This window comes from Sinohyriopsis cumingii, chromosome 18 (genome assembly GCF_028554795.1).
Source record: "Sinohyriopsis cumingii isolate HCF-2022 chromosome 18, ASM2855479v2, whole genome shotgun sequence".
In the NCBI taxonomy this organism is placed as follows: domain Eukaryota; kingdom Metazoa; phylum Mollusca; class Bivalvia; order Unionida; family Unionidae; genus Sinohyriopsis; species Sinohyriopsis cumingii.
The window spans coordinates 4,802,788-4,821,534 of NC_142978.1; the positions used below are offsets into that span (position 1 = coordinate 4,802,788).

At 33.9% G+C, this 18,747-nt stretch overlaps 1 protein-coding gene across 1 annotated transcript in view; it reads left to right on the plus strand.

Annotated features, from left to right (window-relative positions):
• Positions 1–18,747, plus strand: part of LOC149775991 (solute carrier family 49 member 4 homolog) — a 58,689-nt gene that overhangs the window by 1,246 nt on the left and 38,696 nt on the right. Inside the window, exons 2-6 of the mRNA XM_089941219.1 lie at positions 1,971–2,126; positions 6,445–6,652; positions 11,934–12,024; positions 15,224–15,387; positions 17,679–17,727. Of these exons, the coding sequence (XP_089797345.1) occupies positions 1,995–2,126; positions 6,445–6,652; positions 11,934–12,024; positions 15,224–15,387; positions 17,679–17,727 (644 nt within the window). The 5' untranslated portion in view covers positions 1,971–1,994. The remainder of the gene's footprint in view (positions 1–1,970; positions 2,127–6,444; positions 6,653–11,933; positions 12,025–15,223; positions 15,388–17,678; positions 17,728–18,747) is intronic.

Genomic DNA, 18,747 nt, shown 5'->3' on the forward strand with positions numbered 1-18,747 from the left:
CAGCATTCTGGGCTATCAAGGCATGTTGAAAACTTAATCATTTTAATAACTGATTTACAGTTTCAAACTCGGTTGTCACCAAGCAGTTCATAACATTGTCATATTTATATATATTGTCTGCCAATAATTGGAGATGGATTGCATGACAATTTTGATATCAAATTGCATGTAGATAATATTAGATTTGCATTGAAAGTTCAGTGTATAACGAAGATAAGAGTTTGTATCAAGCATGAGTGTATCTTCAGATAAATATAATAATTGCTATAAACAAGTGGGAAAGTCTAAGTGTTATTACATTGTGGATTTTTGTTGTCCAGATATATAGATGGATTTTATTTATTTTTTAAAGTTACCAGATTACTGTGGTGTACAGGGTCAACAAGGGGGTTAACTTGGGATATATCCCTGAGGCCTGGGCCTGTAAGGGGTCCTCTGCTGGACAACACTTTTTAATTTTATTTTAAAAAAATTTTGTTTGAACAAGAGCTAGGAGAGGCCTGGGTGTTTCTTACCCCAGTGCCTGTGATCACTGTCTGTGGCCCTGGTGGTGTATGATATGATTCAACCTTGAAATCAGAGGGAGTTTGGCCTAACTATTCATGGATGCTGATGTTGGGCAGAAATTATCTGGAAAGGAAGTGATGGTGATATAGGGGACATTCTTATCACTTAGTGCCTTTGCTGAAGAGAGAGAGAGAGAGAGAGAGAGAGAATTGGGTATATGAAAGTTGATATCTGAAGATACATGTAGTAATATTACCATTTTGTTTAGATTGTTTTAATGTTATTATACTCTGCACTCTTTCTGACTATATATTGTGTTTATGCAACAAATTGCTTTTGGAAATTTTTGTGAATATATATATTTAAAATCGGCTTTTATCATTAAATTATGAATCATTGAAAACTTTGAATTTATATGTCTATCTATCAATCTGTATGTCTGTCTATCTATCTATCTATCAGTGTGTCTGTCTGTCTGTCTGACAGTCTACATACCTACCTACCCTACCTGTCATTCTGTTTTTCATTTGATAAATCTCTGATGGATATTAACTTCATATATCTATCTTTGATGGATATTAACTTCATGTATCAATCTATCTATGATGAATATTAATTGTGTATATCTGTCTGTAATGTATATTAATTATCTGCCCATATGGAAAGCTTTCTAGAGTTTGAAAGTGTATAACCAGGTCATTAAAAGGATTGCAGCCAAAAATAAGTTGGTGGCTATGACCTGCATGCCATGAGCTATATTCCACTCCAATGAGAATGTGATAAGATTGCGTGTAAGTAAAAGGAAAGTGAAAAACTTCAACATGGGGTTAATCTAGGATGTAGATGGTGATGTGTGATGTGATTTTGATTTTTTAACGTAGCTTTAACAATTTTTCGGTCATATCGCTACAGTGTCTGCAATGTGGCAGTTTATAGTGATGTCTAGCACTGGGGCATCATGCATGATATCACACCCAGTCACATTATCCTGACACCAGGCTGACCAGTCCTAACAGTAACCTCTTAATCCTGAACGCCAAGTGAGGCAGCTGTTAGTACCATTTTTTAAGTCTCTGGTATGACTCCGCCAGGGATTGAACCCACGACCTCCTGCATCCGAGGTGGACACTCTAACCACTAGGCCACCGGAGCGGTTGGATGTAGATGGATTTACATACATCTATGTGAATATGCCCCCTGATACCAGTGTTGAGCTGCTTGCCAAGGGGGTTTGACAAAAAATATGAGACTAGAACATTCATATGCAAAATTATAAATCAGAATTAAGCAAAAAAGGTGCTTATGACAAGAAACTCTACATTTAAAAAACAGGCACTCATATTATACTCATAATGCAGAAAGCAGTATGTGGATAGGGTGATAATGATGGAAGGATGGATGGATGGATGAAAAACTCAGTCTCAGAAATTTGCAGTATATGATGAATTTTAATTTTCCTTTAGCATTTCTTCACTTGCATTATCATCATGAGTGATACACATCTAACACCATCTTTTCCTGTGAATTATGTGGCATCATCAGGGTTTCATCATACTGCAGTTCTTACTTATCAAGAAGGGGACAAAGATCCAATTATTCCAACAACGGTAAAAACAAAGGTACACAAATAGCTCTAAGTCTAGGTCAAAAATATGAAACTGAACTTAAAATACATAATCAAATGTGCAATATTTCCATATCATAAAAGGTACTCCATTCTTATGAGAAAATATTATTGATACTACACATCTATATTTAATCCATCTGTCTTTTCTTTCACTATTTATATTCTAAACTTCAGATTTGAAATTTGAAAATTTTTTATAGCCTTCACCCCTATGGTATTTATGATAAGGGTTCATAAAGTACCAGAGCTTCTAAATAATTCCTGACAAAATTATATATATATATATATATATATATATATATATATATATATATATATATATATATATATATATATTTTTTTTTTTTATATTTGTCAGTTTTTTTCCATAATTATATTTTATGGATAATTTATTTTGGACTTGACCTTGTCCATTGGTTAAATATTACAATCATTATGTGTTTATTTGGATCTGGGTCTAGGACATTGGCATTCCACGATGCAATAACCTGTTGTATCTGATATTTCCCATGTTCTTTATAATAATTTTAGTGAGAGATTTTATCCTGTTGCCAACTGAAAACATTCTAGAAATGATCTTTTGAAGATCATCCTGGTTCTGGTTTTGTGTCTTAATTTGTTTAAAAATAATCTTGTTTACTTGAGAAATTACTCATTCTTACCTTAACATCTTGAAGCAGAATCAGCCTTATTGTTGTGTTCAGTATTTCATTTGAGTGGAGTTACTTATTCCAGCTATTATTCATTGGAAATACAAAGTGCTCATCTATAATATTCTTGGACTGGAACATTATTGGGACTTATAGTGGTTTCAGACAAGAACATTTTTGGAATATATTATTGTGAATGGACTTTTAGCACATCTCTATACTACAGGCCATGGGCTCAGTACCATATTCAAGACTACAGGCATATCAACAAATTCAACATGGGAACTTTTTTGGAATACCACTGGAATTCAGTATGAACTTTATACATTTGGACTTGTGATAAATCTTTTAGGGCTATTTGAGATTTAATTTGCATTACTGTAAGTTCATTTTTTAAATTTTCACATTGTATTCATGGAAAAAAATTATATCTTGAATTTGATAAAATGTGTTGGTATTTGTTTTTTTTCTTTCTGTTACTTAGTTCAAACCACTGAGTTGTAATATATATATATATATATGTATGTATGTATGTATGTATGTATGTATGTATGTATGTATGTATGTATGTAAGTATGTATAAAGGAATATTAAGAGAACATGACATATACGTAACTGACAAGTTATTACATTCCCTGGATCATGTCATTGCTTAGGTATGAGGGGTGATGGTAGTCTTAGCTTCCTCTGACCTTTGCCACCCAATTTTTGATATTTGGACATCTATGTTAGGGTGTAACATAAATGTCCAAATATTAAAAATGGGGTGGCAAGGATCAGAGGAAGTTCGGACTACAGTGATGGTTGTGGTCATGGTGGTTTATTACACATATTACAAATTTAAGTCTGACAGTTATGAGATAAAGTCACATTGGGTATTTGCAGTTACTATTACTATTATTGTTATTATTATTATTATTATTATTATTCAGGGTTCTTCATATGATTATGAAAATTGCAGTCCAGAACTCCTTCCTTGGAAAAAGTTGGAGTCCCAGCCCTAAAAAATAAGAGTCCCACTTGTTATGTATTCTAGATTTTTTGTAACTCCTGGTACATGATTTTGTCCAGTTTTTATAATTCTTATTTATGGTTGTAATTTGTACAGAATATCTTTAGTTAAAGTTGCCTACATGATTTGACTCTGTTAAGAGTCTAATATTGCATAGGATCTATAAATAGATGTGTCAATATGTATGGCATGAGATTGCTTATTCTCATTCATTATGACATAGTGTTATGGTGAAATAATCAAAAACTTAGGTAATGGAGAAAAGTGTAATTGTGATTGTGTGTGATATTAAAATTACAACAATTTCTTAATGGCTTTGCCTTGCCATTATTTAATTTTGTGTACATGTAGAAGAATTCAAGGAAGAGATTACATTTTCTTTTTTTGTGTTAATTTATTTCGCTAGCTTAATTCCATTTCAGATCAATAAATTGGCCAAGACACTGGAAGAAGAAACAAATGGCCATATTGATAATAATTCCATCTACTTTTTTATTTCTTCTTTAAGCAGCACAGTACAGCATGTTACATTTTCTTTTTTTGTTAAGCAAACTTTAACAAACTTTTCTACAGAGGTTTAAGATCATAATCCTTATGTTCAAGACCTCCCTCCACCAACATCATCAATCTTGTTAGTTTCTTATTTTAAACATTCACAGTATATCAGCTAAAATGGCAAAGTCTGGAAAAAAGTCTGAGTGCATAAAACTAATAATGTTCCATAGTTTCTTTCAATTTGCAGCCAATGGAAATGTTCTAATCCATGAATCATTCTACAAATTTCTCAGTCTGTTCGACATTCTTTATCAAAACTGGATGTATTGATCACTTTCTATTGGTCAATAAAGCCAGAATCAGGCTTGGTTGTATCTATGTGCTTTGCACCAAAGAAATTTTGTCAAGTTGGAAGTTGGTATAATTACTTTGTATAAATTTGCTGTCAGTTTAGTTTTATGCAGAAAATGTTATTAAATTAGTTGAACAGCTGGCTACTGGTGGTATAATATGTCCTATAACATTATAATTAATGCCTAGACTTTAATTAATAGTAAATACCAGGTTGTGATTGTTATTCTGATGTCATTTCAGAAAGAAAGTATCTCTAAGTGACATTGTTAACATTTGCAACAGATTCATATGCTCATAATACCATACAGACTAGTGTTTCTCAGTGATACTGTTATTATGTCCCACAGATTCATATGCTCATATTACCATACAGACTAGTGTTTCTCAGTGATACTGTTATTATATCCCACAGATTCATGTACTCATAATACTATACAGACTAGTGTTTCTCAGTGATACTGTTATTATGTCCCACAGATTCATATGCTAATAATACCATACAGACTAGTGTTTCTCAGTGATACTGTTATGTCCCACAGATTCATATGCTCATATTACCACACAGACTAGTGTTTCTCAGTGATACTGTTATTATGTCCCACAGATTCATATGCTCATAATACTATACAGACTAGTGTTTCTCAGTGATACTGTTATTATATCCCACAGATTCATATGCTGATATTACCATACAGACTAGTGTTTCTCAGTGATACTGTTATTATGTCCCACAGATTCATATGCTGATATTACCATACAGACTAGTGTTTCTCAGTGATACTGTTATTATGTCCCACAGATTCATGTACTCATATTACCACACAGACTAGTGATTCTCGGTGATACTGTTTTTATGTCCCACAAATTCATGTACTCATATTACCACACAGACTAGTGTTTCTCAGTGATACTGTTTTTATGTCCCACAGATTCATATGCTCATATTACCACACACAGAAAAAGTTTCTCAGGAATATGTTGTTATGTTCCATTGATTCATATGCTGATGCACAGAGAAAGCATTTCTCAGTGATGCTGTTATCATGTCCCAATAATTAATATACCGATGTTACTACTCGTAGAAAAGATTTTTTGCACGAGCAATTGTCATGAATTTATGCAAATTTTATAATTATGACATATTATAATGCTGCTAAAAGAAAACATTACAATGTATGTGAGAACAATTGTTCAGCAAACATGTTCTTATGCCATCTGTGTATAAAAACCTTGTTCCATTAGTCCTGTTTATACATAAACCAAAATGTTTTACCTGACTGTAAAGACCAAGAACTGTTAATGGTTTCAGATGGTTTTCTGGATGGCCATTATATTTGTAGCCAGTTGCTTTTCCCTGTATAATTATAAGATTGACATAAATTGTTACATCTTCTAGGTCTTAGGGTTTATATAGTAGATTTAAGTAATTTAGAACAAAAACAGACATGTAATCTTTTTAAAAAAATAAATATGTTTTCTTTGTACATTTGGACTTGTGTAGGCTGCAGAAACTTTTTTCTTTGTAATTTTTGCTATCCTTCCATCCATCCTTACTTGCAGTTACCCTCTATATATAGGTTACCTATTTATGAAGGCCATGTTTTTGGCCAATTACAAGGGTGACCTCTTTTGACAAGTTAGATTATCTGTAAAAGGGAACCATATTCCAACATCTGAATATCTGAGTATTTTGTGCATTTGTTCAACAAAGTGTGTGTGTGTGTGTGTGTATATATATATATATATATATATATATATATATATATATATATATTATACAAGTGCACTGTACATTTCAGGTTTATTTCCAAAGATGGTATATCCTGGCCGCTTTTTCCCTCAGTGCAGCCATACAAGCTGGAGTTTGGAACACATGGGGGCCAGTTGCAAGTGCAAGTGAAGATGCATTTGGCTGGACAGATTCAACCATTGCTTTACTCAGCAACTGGGGTCCTATATCATACATTGTGTTTGTATTCCCTCTCTCATGGTTAATTGATGTGAAAGGTAAATATCGTATGTACTCATTTATGAGTCCAAATGTAAACCACATAGATCCAATCAGCCATCAGATAATGTTCCAGCAGATGTGGGTATCTTCAATTTGTTAGGAGTAATAAGTAGAATAAACAACATAGGTTTACTCTGCCAGTGCATTGTGCAATGGCAGATCAGGATCAGTGTTGTTTACAGCTGTGCTTGATTGTGACTATATATGGTAACACAGCCAGAACTGTAAGCATCCTGTTTGCATACCCATAAATATGTAACTGACTTAGGCTTCTCTCTGCCCAAACGCAAAGGTGAAAGAGATTTTGGGAATAATCAGTAGAATGAACAACATAGAGACTGCTATGCCAGTACATTATATGTTGGCACATCCAGGTCTTTGTTGTTTACCATTGCACTTGACTTGTATGTGACCATATATGGTAGGACATCCTGTTTGCACACCTTCCCTTCTATATTAATGTGAGAGATAAATATGAAACTGATTATGTCCAATCACAAATGTGACAGAGGCACATAAGGTGGATTCCAGATTTTGTCATTATGGGTTCCATTTTGAGGGTGGTAGCAGTTTTCTTAAAGGGCTAAGTTTTTTATATTTGTCCCTGAGGAGATACTATTTTAGTCAGGAAAGGTGATTTGACTGACACCTGAATCCTTTCTGGATCAGCCACTGAGAAGCTACATCATGCAATGCCTGTTGATATGTCTGTGCTGCCTCCTTCAGTAAGTTCACTGAAACCTAATTTATTTGATTTTGTTTTACTGTAGAGAACTTTCTTCCAATAATAGTTCGATATTATCATTACAAAATATTATAAAAATCAGTATTTCCCAATCTTTTTAAGAGGAGACCCTAAACAATACTTTTTCTGAGCATAATGATCCAGTTTCCACATTTTGATAAGTTTTGCCATCCTCAGAAATATTCCTGTTGACCTTCTAGAACGTCCTTGTGACCCTTGTTTGGGTTGTGACCAAAGAGTTGGGAACCACTGATATAAATTGTAATATTTCTAAATGCAGTATATTTGTTACAGAAATGTCAGACCACAAGCACATATAAATGAATTGTTTACTAAGATTAGAAAATATATCATGTGTAAAAGAACAACATCCCATTCTGAGAATATCATGCAGGACTTGGCGAGTGCATATATAGAAATATTTAGGAACTTTACTTAACTCTCTATTTAAAGGCCAATGTGAGTAAAATTTTGTACAATGAATAATCTATACTTGGAAGTCAGTTTTTTGGGAACACAGAGATTATGTACTAGTCCGATAAATCAACCCCCCCCCCAAATCTATATTGATGATATGTGGTCTGATGTCACCTGTTCATTAAAATGTGCAATTTTGCTGCATCCAAATCTTTCCGGAACACACCTGCATACACTTTAGACAGATACCGGTAATTGGTAACAGCCGTATCTAGCACGAAATTCAAAATGGCAACAGGACAGATGGTTGTGCTATTCCAGATGGATTTACAAGCCACCAAACATAGGATTTGCTCAGGAAACATAATGTACATGTCTGCTGTTGTATCCCATAAAGCAGAGTAGGTCTTCTTGGCACTAATCTGAGTCTCATTGCTGTTTGAGTCCGTGCATTGCATATCTTCATGTGTGCAACTAGTAACGGTTTTTTCTGTTGAACAACTGGGTTCAGGGATATTCCTCATTGACCTACATGGTTGATTAATTAGCTCATGATTTGTTGTACTGTAGCCTCGGTTTACAGATGAATTCTCAGTGAGTACAATGTCAGACTGAACTGGTTTATCTCAGTATCTACGACAAAAACTTCAAAAAGTTCAAAACACAGCTTCTCAGATTATCCTTATAGTACAAGAACTGAGCACACCTCCCCCTGCTCTATATTCTTTTTTTCTTTTTGGGCTCTGTTAAGGTGCCCCCTCGATTGTTGAAAAAGAAAGAAGTTTTTATGTGTTCCAGACCTGCCAACTCTTACAATTTTGCCATAAGTCTTATGAAAATTACCCTTAAACTATGGACTTATGGCATACAAGTAAAAACTACAGAAAAATGATTGTTGCCGAAAAAAAATAATGGATTCATCTGTGTTTTTTTGGGGATCCGGGTTTCATATTAGAATTAGTGAAATTAGTTAGGGAACAAGACTAACTTTACAGCAGCACCCCAGACTCTTTAAACTGCACCTATTTATTCATGCTAAGCATCAGCATGATCAAACTGATTATAGAAGTTTTGAAAAATGGCATCCCGAAAGTTATGCATGTTTAAGACGAAATGGAAAATAAGCCTCAAAAAAGTGTTAATAATCAACACAGAAGAATGTAAAGGAATATTTAGATTCTTGTGAATAAAGATGGAAAGGACACAGTTATGTTTAGTGGACATCACATGCCAATTTGAGCATGTCTCGTGATGGGAGATATGATTGCCATCGTCATATAAAATGGAAAAAGAATTTCCAAGAATTATGCCATGTTGAGAGATAGCAACAAGCCATTGAGTTTCATAGGGTTTGGAACTAAAGTTTGTGCAACTGTACTAGTGGTAAATAAAGTCTACACATACTTTACAAACTTTTCAGTTGAACATAATGTTATCCTTGATGTTTCAATCTTTTCATTATGTTTTCCAGCTTTAAAATAGCAGTTATTGATAAAAAAATTTTACACCTTACTGAAAATTGGTTAATCTTACGGAAAAAAATCAGCTGCCTTACTGAGACAGACTCGTCGGGGTTGGCATGTCTTGTTTCCCCCTAAGGTTTTATTGGTGTTGTGTTGCAATTTAAAGAATTTTGATCAGAAATTTATTTAGATATTGATTTTGGATAAGGGGTTTTTCCCAATTGTTGAGGTACACTCGCTGGTTCCTCTCAGCTAATGGTTGAAGTTCATCCATCCATTACACCTTTGTCCATATCGGATTCCCTTCCCATGTAAACAGTTTTACATTGTATGCTATATTTTTTCGTATGATATAGATATTTGTGTAAGGATGGTAATTGTATCATATTTTCCCATGGTTGTCTATATTTTTTTATTTTTTTTGTTTTTTAAAAATGGGGGGGATTATTGAATTTTGATTATGATTTTTTTCTTTTGGATTAATTTTCTTTCCGAGGTTAAATAATGGTGTATAACATCCACTGGCTACCCATTCGATCCAGAATCAAACACAGAATCTGTTCACTATGCTACATTTTATTGACTGGCTCCAGTCCAGTATACCTGTATGGCTGGGGTCCCGAGTGGCTGAGTGGTCTAAAGCGCTTACCGTTCTGGATCACTGCTATCTCACCTCTGTCTGCGTGGGTTCGAGTCCAAGGTTCGGCTAGCATGGGTACATGGGAAAGCCTGCTAGTAGCTATTCGTGGGTCACTGGTTCTTCCCTGGGTTTTCCAGGGTTCTTCCTCCACCAGTTATACTGGCCACCATGTATAGCCTATCTTGTGCTGAAAAATGGCGTTAAACCCTACAACAACCACAACAACCTATATGGCCTCGCTCACCCCATCTAGAAATTTACAACCCTCTTCTGACTGACATATTCCCATTGTTCCCACTGTTAAAATGAAGTCCATATGGATGATGTTCTTTTATGTACCAGTGCCGAGCTATGTGGACTGAATGCCCATTGATATTAGTAAGCAAATTTTATGTGCCAGTGCCCAGCTATGTGGACTGAATGCCCATTGATATTAGTAAGCAAATTTTATGTGCCAGTGCCCAGCTATGTAGACTGAATGCCCATTGATGTTAGTCAGCAATTTTTTGTTTTGTAATATCGTGGTGTTTGTTTTTGTAATCTTGTCATCGTATACTGTTTTATGGCCTCTAAAGATTATGCATTGTACCAGGTCTACATTATTTTCATTATTATAATGGCTCCTGTTACGGAAAATGGTAAAGTAAAATTGAAACGGGAAAAATTTAATGACTCCTATTTTTCATGTCATTTTAGCTATTTATTAAGAATTGAAAATGGGGCATATGTTTAGACATTCCGAGGAAGAGACAAGATTTTGATATGGTCAGGGATAGATTCCATTCCCTTATGGCTGTTGGTACAGAGCATATCAGTTATATTTCTTCTTCGATACAAATTTTATGATGTCAGTTCTACCAAGCAGCTATATGACAATGTTTCTCAAGGTTATAAAATATTTGAATTTATAAGAGTATGGTTTATATTAAAAAAATGTGATAATAATGTTAAGGACTTTACCTTTTTGTTTTATTTTAAATACTTTTTATATAACTTTGGCATCTTTTAACTTTTTTGTGAGAGAAAATTTAATTTTTTTAAGGCTTTAGTTTCCTGAAGATTCTAAAATTGTTTAGTATTATGTTTTTCTTTGCCTATCAGTTAGTGTTAGGACTGGTTGGCCTGGTGTCAGGATGATGTGACTGGGTGGGACATCATGCTACATGTCTGTGGCATGATGCCCAAGTGCTAGACATCACTATAAACTGTCACACAGCAGATGTCATAGCGATATGACTGAAAAGTTGTTAAAGCTACGTTGAAAAATCCAAAACACACACACACACACACACACATGTAAATATAGATCAACCATTCTCAAACAGTTTTGTATTGCTAAAGAAATTTCATTTGTTGAAGATAATTAAGTATGCAATGTAGCAAAAAGTCAGTTGAAGAAAATGTCTTTGTATGGTAGTAACTCATAAGAATGACACTTTATTCATTAAATAGCACTATGTTTGTTACACAGTGTAAGATATAAATTTTAATTAATGCAACTCTGTTTAGTTGGGAGGCAATATTCAAGTAATTTTGGAAAGAAAAGCATTGAATATTTTTTGGAAAGAAAAGCATGAGTGTTTTTTTTCTTCCTGGAATGGTCTCTATGGCATATCAGCACTAACACGGCTCTGCTACTGTAATGAGCTGTTTCCACGGTGCCAATATTTTGCACCTGCAATCTTACATTTGTCCTGTGTTTTGATTTCATGCTACTATGAGATATTATTCCCTGGGTATATGTTATTTAATTTTGTAAGAAATTTGTATTATTTTTTTAAAACCATTTTGCAGAATAAATATTTCATGATAATAGTGAAAATAAAACTCAACAAAGAAACTGGCTGACATAAAATACTGTCAGTCATGTTTTGTTAGCTTGAGAAATTTAGCAAATATAATAAATTTATAATATAAATGATTCACGCCATTATTGTACAATTATTGACAAATAATTTTAAAATAATTCTGAAAATTCAGTTGTCTTGCTCAAGTACAACAATAAATTGCAGGTATCCGTTGGGCATGTTTGTGTGCGAGTTTTCTAGTTGCCTTGGGAACAGGCTTACGCTGTATTACTTCTGATCCAACAAAAGCAACTTGGTAAGAATCAGTTCTGCAAAGTTATATTCCTCTTCAGTTAGTAACTAAATGCCAGTAATATCTCACAGAGTGTAAATACCAGTAATATCTCACAGAGTGTAAATGCCAGTAATATCTCACTGAGTGTAAATACCAGTAATATCTCACAGAGTGTAAATACCAGTAATATCTCACAGAGTGTAAATACCAGTAATATCTCACAGAGTGTAAATACCAGTAACATCTCACAGAGTGTAAATACCAGTAACATCTCACAGAGTGCAAATACCAGTAATATCTCACAGAGTGTAAATACCAGTAATATCTCACAGAGTGTAAATACCAGTAATATCTCACAGAGTGCAAATACCAGTAATATCTCACAGAGTGTAAATACCAGTAATATCTCACAGAGTGTAAATACCAGTAATATCTCACAGAGTGTAAATACCAGTAACATCTCACAGAGTGCAAATACCAGTAATTTATCACTGAGTGTAAATACCAGTAATATCTCACAGAGTGTAAATACCAGTAATATATCACTGAGTGTAAATACCAGTAATATCTCACAGAGTGTAAATACCAGTAACATCTCACAGAGTGCAAATACCAGTAATATATCACTGAGTGTAAATAACAGTAATATCTCATAGTGTAAATACCAGTAATATCTCACAGTGTAAATACCAGTAATATCTCAGAGTGTAAATACCAGCAATGTCTCACAGAGTGAGGAAAAAATCATTACTCATATACTGGGAAGTCGCAGGTTTGAACTCCGGCTGAGTGATACCAAAGACTTATAAAAATGATACTGAAAGCTGCATCCCTAGGCACTCAGCATTAAGAGGTTAATGTTAGGACTGGTTGGCCTGGTGTCAAGATAATGTGATGGGATGGGTCATCATGTTATATGTCTGTGACCTGATGCCCCAATACTAAACATCACAATAAACTACGAACACTGCAGACATCATAGTGATATGACTGAAAAATTGTTAAAGCTACGTTAAAATTCCAAAACGCACACATATATACTGGTGCTACCCCACAAAGTGAGGAAAAATCATGTAGAATTAATTACATACTTGTGATATCTCATGGAGAGAGGAAAAATCATGCAGAATTAATTATGTACCTGTTATACCTCACAGAGTCAGGAAAAATCATGGAGAATTAACTACCTTTGATATCTCACAGAGTGCAGAAAGGTCATGCAGAATTAATTACATGTGATACCTATGGAGTGTTGAAAATCATGCAGAATTAATTACCTGTGATAACTTGCAGCAAGGAAGAATCATGCAGAATTAATTACCTGTGATAACTTGCAGCAATTAGGAAGAATCATGCAGAATTAATTACATATGATATTTCATAGAGTGTGAAAATATCTTTCAGAATTACTTGCATACCTGTGGTTCCACACAGTGAGGAAAATTCAATCTGAATTTTATGCTGTATCATAAGACTGGTTTTTCACAGAAGAATAAAGTTCTTATCTTAAATTTTCTTTAATTTTTCTCTATTTATAGTAAATTGAAGGTTATATAATACATAAATAAAACTGAGGATTTTACAACCATGTCCTGCATATATTTTCGCAGCAGGTTCACAGTGGTTGAAATGACCCATAGAAAATAAAGACCATATCAATTATTGGTATGGGAGATCTGTTACTTAAAAATCTTTGCTAAAAATTAAGTAAAATCATTAGTATTTTACCTCAATGAATATCCCAGAAATCTTAAAATGAAGTCTGACATATAATGCTTAAATCTTACTTAATATTTTGTGATTCTTCACAGTCCGATGTCTGAAAAATATCATAGGTATGTAATTATGTCCCTGCACTAGTGTGGAAACCCTGTAGGATTGCCTTTTCAGTACTTTGTGTTATTGTCACTCTTGTTGGTTTACAATGGGACCTAGATTGTCAAGTGGTGGTAGCATCTTTTTTTATAACCCTAGAGTCTAACAATGGACCCTATTTTGGCATGTGCACTGGTAAGTGGTAACATTGCAAATGCTAATAGTTTTCTCCAGTTTTATTTGTCTCTGCCCGTGACTGTTGTTATGTACTACAATTTCTAACCTCTTAGGGAAAACCAAAGAAAAACACATGTGCCTTAAAGATCTGTCGTTGAAATTTTAATATGTAATCTTGTACAGGCTGCAAGTTGCATTGGTAAACTAAACATAGACTGTGTGATCTAAATATATGTGTTTATAACATGGCTGTCATACTTGGGAAAAATAAATGTAAAGTTTATTGTCAAGTTTTCTTGTTAAAAATGAGGATTGAAGTAAAATTTAAAAATGCAGGTGTGATTTATATTGTGGCATAGACATACATGTAGTTGGCAATGCATTGCAGTTTTTTTGTCTGGACTACAAAGTATAGGTGAGACATTGTTGTTGCATTTCGATAGTGGTGTTGCTAATGTTCTCATGGGATACAGTGATCCCATTCAAGATTGCTCATAAAACTCACTTATTTCGACTGCAAGAACAAACTTAAAGACCTAATAATGTTTCCTACCTTAAATATTTTCAGCATGTTTTTTATGTTTTGTAATTTCATGGTGTTTGATTTTTGTAATCATATCATTTTTTATGTTATAGGTATCGTCTAATGTTGTAAAGCGCTTAGAGCTTCTAAAGATTAGGCACTATACAAAGTTCTCATTATTATTATTATTAATGTTCTCATGGGTTACACAGTTAGCATGTTTGCTTTTCATTATTTTATTATGTTAAGACTGTAACATCATGCATGGGTGTTGTCCTGTAAGTTTATGGGCCCATTTATCTCAAAATATACTATTAAGATTAAGCAAAGAATGGGTTATAGTGGCCAACTTTTTATACTCCAATGATCATGTTCAATTTTTGCATTTAACATTATTTTTGTGACATTGTTGCAAGAACAGTCATTGAACTCTATGAAGTGCAATCATCTGAGTACTGTTATTTACACCATAATGAAGGAGGTTGCAGTGACTAACTTTTCAAACTTTAATGAGCTTTGTTATGTTTTTGAATAATGTAGCAGTGGAGCAAGTGAATCATTGTACTCAAATGACCTCTAGTATGTATGATTGTGAACAAAAAAATTGATGGCTTTGTATGTGGTTTTATCATGCATTTTGTATCATATATTGACTACTTTTCAAGGTTGATACTTATTGTAAATCATTTCTTGGCTTTTTTCAAGGTTAATACACATTGGGCAGTTTCTAAATGGAGTTGCAGGCCCTGTTGTCATGGGAGGACCACCAGTTGTGTCAGCAGAATGGTTTCCACCTCACCAGAGAACCACAGCAACAGCAATAGCAACTACAATCAGTGGAATTGGAATTGCAGTATCTTTTCTCCTGGGTAATCAATCAAGTTCTCAACATAAATCTTAATTTATTATTTTTTTTAAAGAATTAAAAAATCCAGGCCATTTAGTCCTAATTATGATTTGTTTCCAAATATTTTTTAAATATAACATAACAGGCCCATACATTTGTGAAATTATGTCCTAGGAAAAGAAATATCAGCATGACATTTGAAATTTGAATCTTTTACTTTTGCAATGTCCTTGCACTTACAGGTATCCAGTGAACATTTTAGCTCAGGAAGTAAGAAATTATTTTGATGCAGAATGTGGCATATTGTAATTTGTCAAGAATATCGAAGTGCGTTTCAATATTCCACGGTTAAAAAGAAGAGAAAATGATGGTAGAAATAGACTTATCTCTGATTTTGGTCAGTCTCTTCAAGGGTCTCTTGTTACATTGACAATGACAACACTCATATTTGATATGCAATACCATCAGCTGGTATATACCCTATTTACCATATATTTTGGGACAGTATATTCCTTGGGAAACAGATTTAGCTTCACAGAGGCAAATCTTGAATCTGGTAGGTCTGGTGGCAGCAGAACAGATGGCCACCAGATCCAATTAAAACAATCAGCACAGCCTATCAGCTTCACTGGCTTCACCACACACACACACACACAGTGACCCTAGGCTGTGTTACTTATGTGATTAGGAGAATGGGTTATTGTTTGCATGCAGAATTCAGCCATCTTTCACAAGAAAGCTACCCAAGGTAAAGGTCGGTTGCACAGCATTCCCTCCTCCTATTACCTTTTTTCTTAACATAAAGTGATTGGGGATATTTGGAGAAAGCAAATTTTAAAGCTAATTTCATTTCTTCAGAAAACTTTCCCAATCACATTACTTAAGAACCCTCCCAACCACCCCACCATGTGGACATCCTTGTTAGTATATCGCTCAGGTAAAAACTAGTAACACATGGTCGTGGTGGCAAGGGGAGGTAATGGGCAAGAGTTATTGCTCTTTTTCTATATGAGAGAGACAATAATTTTTTTCTTTCTTCATCTTTTAGTGGGGCTGGATTTACAAGGTAACAGGCTAATATTCCTAACATAATGTGATTGCGTAAGTGTTCTTGGAGAACTATAAGTTACTTAAAAATTTGCTTCTGCTTGGCTTTGGTTACTTCACATTTGGCTCCTCCTTGCCGGAATCACATTTGTGTTTCAGTATTTTGCCTTTCAGAATGAATCACACTTCCACACTGATCAAAACTTTAACATTCCACTGAGTAAGAGCAATTTTTATATTTGATATATAGAATGAAATCTGATCATGAACTGGTCAGTAATTTTATTCAGCGTTTTCATTCAAGGCAACACAGTGTAATAACTTTATTTCCTCAGCATGAATATCTGATTTACCTAACTTCAAATTAATTGGATTGTTCCACTTCATCCACTTAACCTATGTTAAATAACCTAATAGGCTCTGTCATGGCATTGCCTAAACACTTGCAAACATAAAAGTAACCAAGATAATGTCGTCAGTTAAGTATTCTGTGGAATGTTAGTTCTTTATCTTTGACTGCCTTGACCTTTTAATTGTCTCTAACAACTAACTGTAAACTATCCAGTAATTTCCACAAGCATGAAGTGCAAAATGTGAATCATGACCATTTACTATTTAAATAGGTTACAGGTGAAGGGAATATATCATGGTACAAATAAAAGTCACTGTATGACACTATTGTTTTGTCATAAGATTTATTGGAATCTTGTTTTTCTTAACAGGTAAATGTAGGCTAGGGTGTGTGAGAGATCATGTTTTTTTTAAATATAAAATGCTGTGTCATATATATAATGATATGGGCTAAGAACATACCAGAAATAACATTTTAAACTTAAAGGTCAGATTTTGCATGCATTTGTGTACCAACACAATTTACCTGAAAAAAAATCCCGAACTTCAGTACTAAAGTTCATATAATGGCATTCAAAAACTTACTGACTTCATTACCTTCCCTGAATAAGGCTTTTCTTTACAGTTGTTTGTGACTGTCCACTACTGAAGAATTGTTATAAGGGAAATGTGTGTTGAGTTTTCATTTATTGAAGATTGAAACATAAGTACAGAAATAAAACCTCCATATTTGATTATTGTTCTAGAATCAAGTAAATGTTTAATCTATTTTTTTTTCCAGACAGGTTATCCTGAGTGTGTGTGTACATATATATATATATATATATATATATATATATATATATATATATATATATATATATATATATATATCTGCTTTGCTCCAACTATTTCTGCTTTCAACAACATTTCCAGGTCCATACTTAGTACCTGAAAGACAGAATTGTACACATTCTAACGACAGGTATGTTTTATTCCTCATAGTTTTAGCTTTTCTTTAGTGGAGATTTATTGTTACCTCTGGCATTGGACTTGGCACTGGCTTCTTCACAGATAAAATCATACACATGTCATCTCAGTCATTCTTTCCAGGTCCTAATGAACAGTTTGCAGTTTGTTTAATAGTACATGTACCTACTTGTCCCTCTTGGGAGGGGGGTAAGGAGCTAGTTTTGTACATACCTGTACACTATTTGTACATTCTTAGCTAAGTTATAGGATTTAGCTCAGCCTTTAAGCCATTAGTATACATAATAGGAATCACCAAACATGTTAATTGGATGCATCTTGACAACTGCTGCACCCTCATTAAAATAGCAAGTCATTAATGATGCATAAAATAATGCTTCTGGTGATGGCAGTCATTCTAAGGTTACTCAAAGTTTCTGTGACTTTCACCCAGTAAAATATGGTTTTTAGAGCTGGACAATTATGAAAACTCATGGAGCAGATATTGTGAAAAGCCATATTTAAAAAACAAACAAACCCTAGAAGTATGAAGAGCTGGTTTTTATCAGTTCATTGTGTTAGCTTATAGAAGAGAATGCTCTTGTTAGTGTTTTATGTCTCTTATGCCCGGTAACAGTATGTTCGTCTGTATGTGTATGTATGAATGTATGTAAATGGTTGAACAGCATGTCAGCACAATGCTGGCTATATATTGCCAATTAGAACTTAAGTTATAACAATGCAAAGATACAAAGTTGCCCCAGAAACTTTAATTTAAAAGGAACCCACGTTTTGCTCTTGAGTTCCAGGATTCATACTTTCTCGAAAAATGCTCCAAAAATTACTGGAAAAGTGCATTTTAATTAGGAAAAAATAGATTTAAGGGTCAGTAACTCATGTGTACTCAGTGTATACTGCAAACAATACATTCAGATGAAACTAATCTTATATTGGAATGGTATTGTGTTCTTGGCAATGCACTGTACTCTGGTTTTAGCTTGGCACACATTATTCACAAGTAAAATTTGTGGTGTTT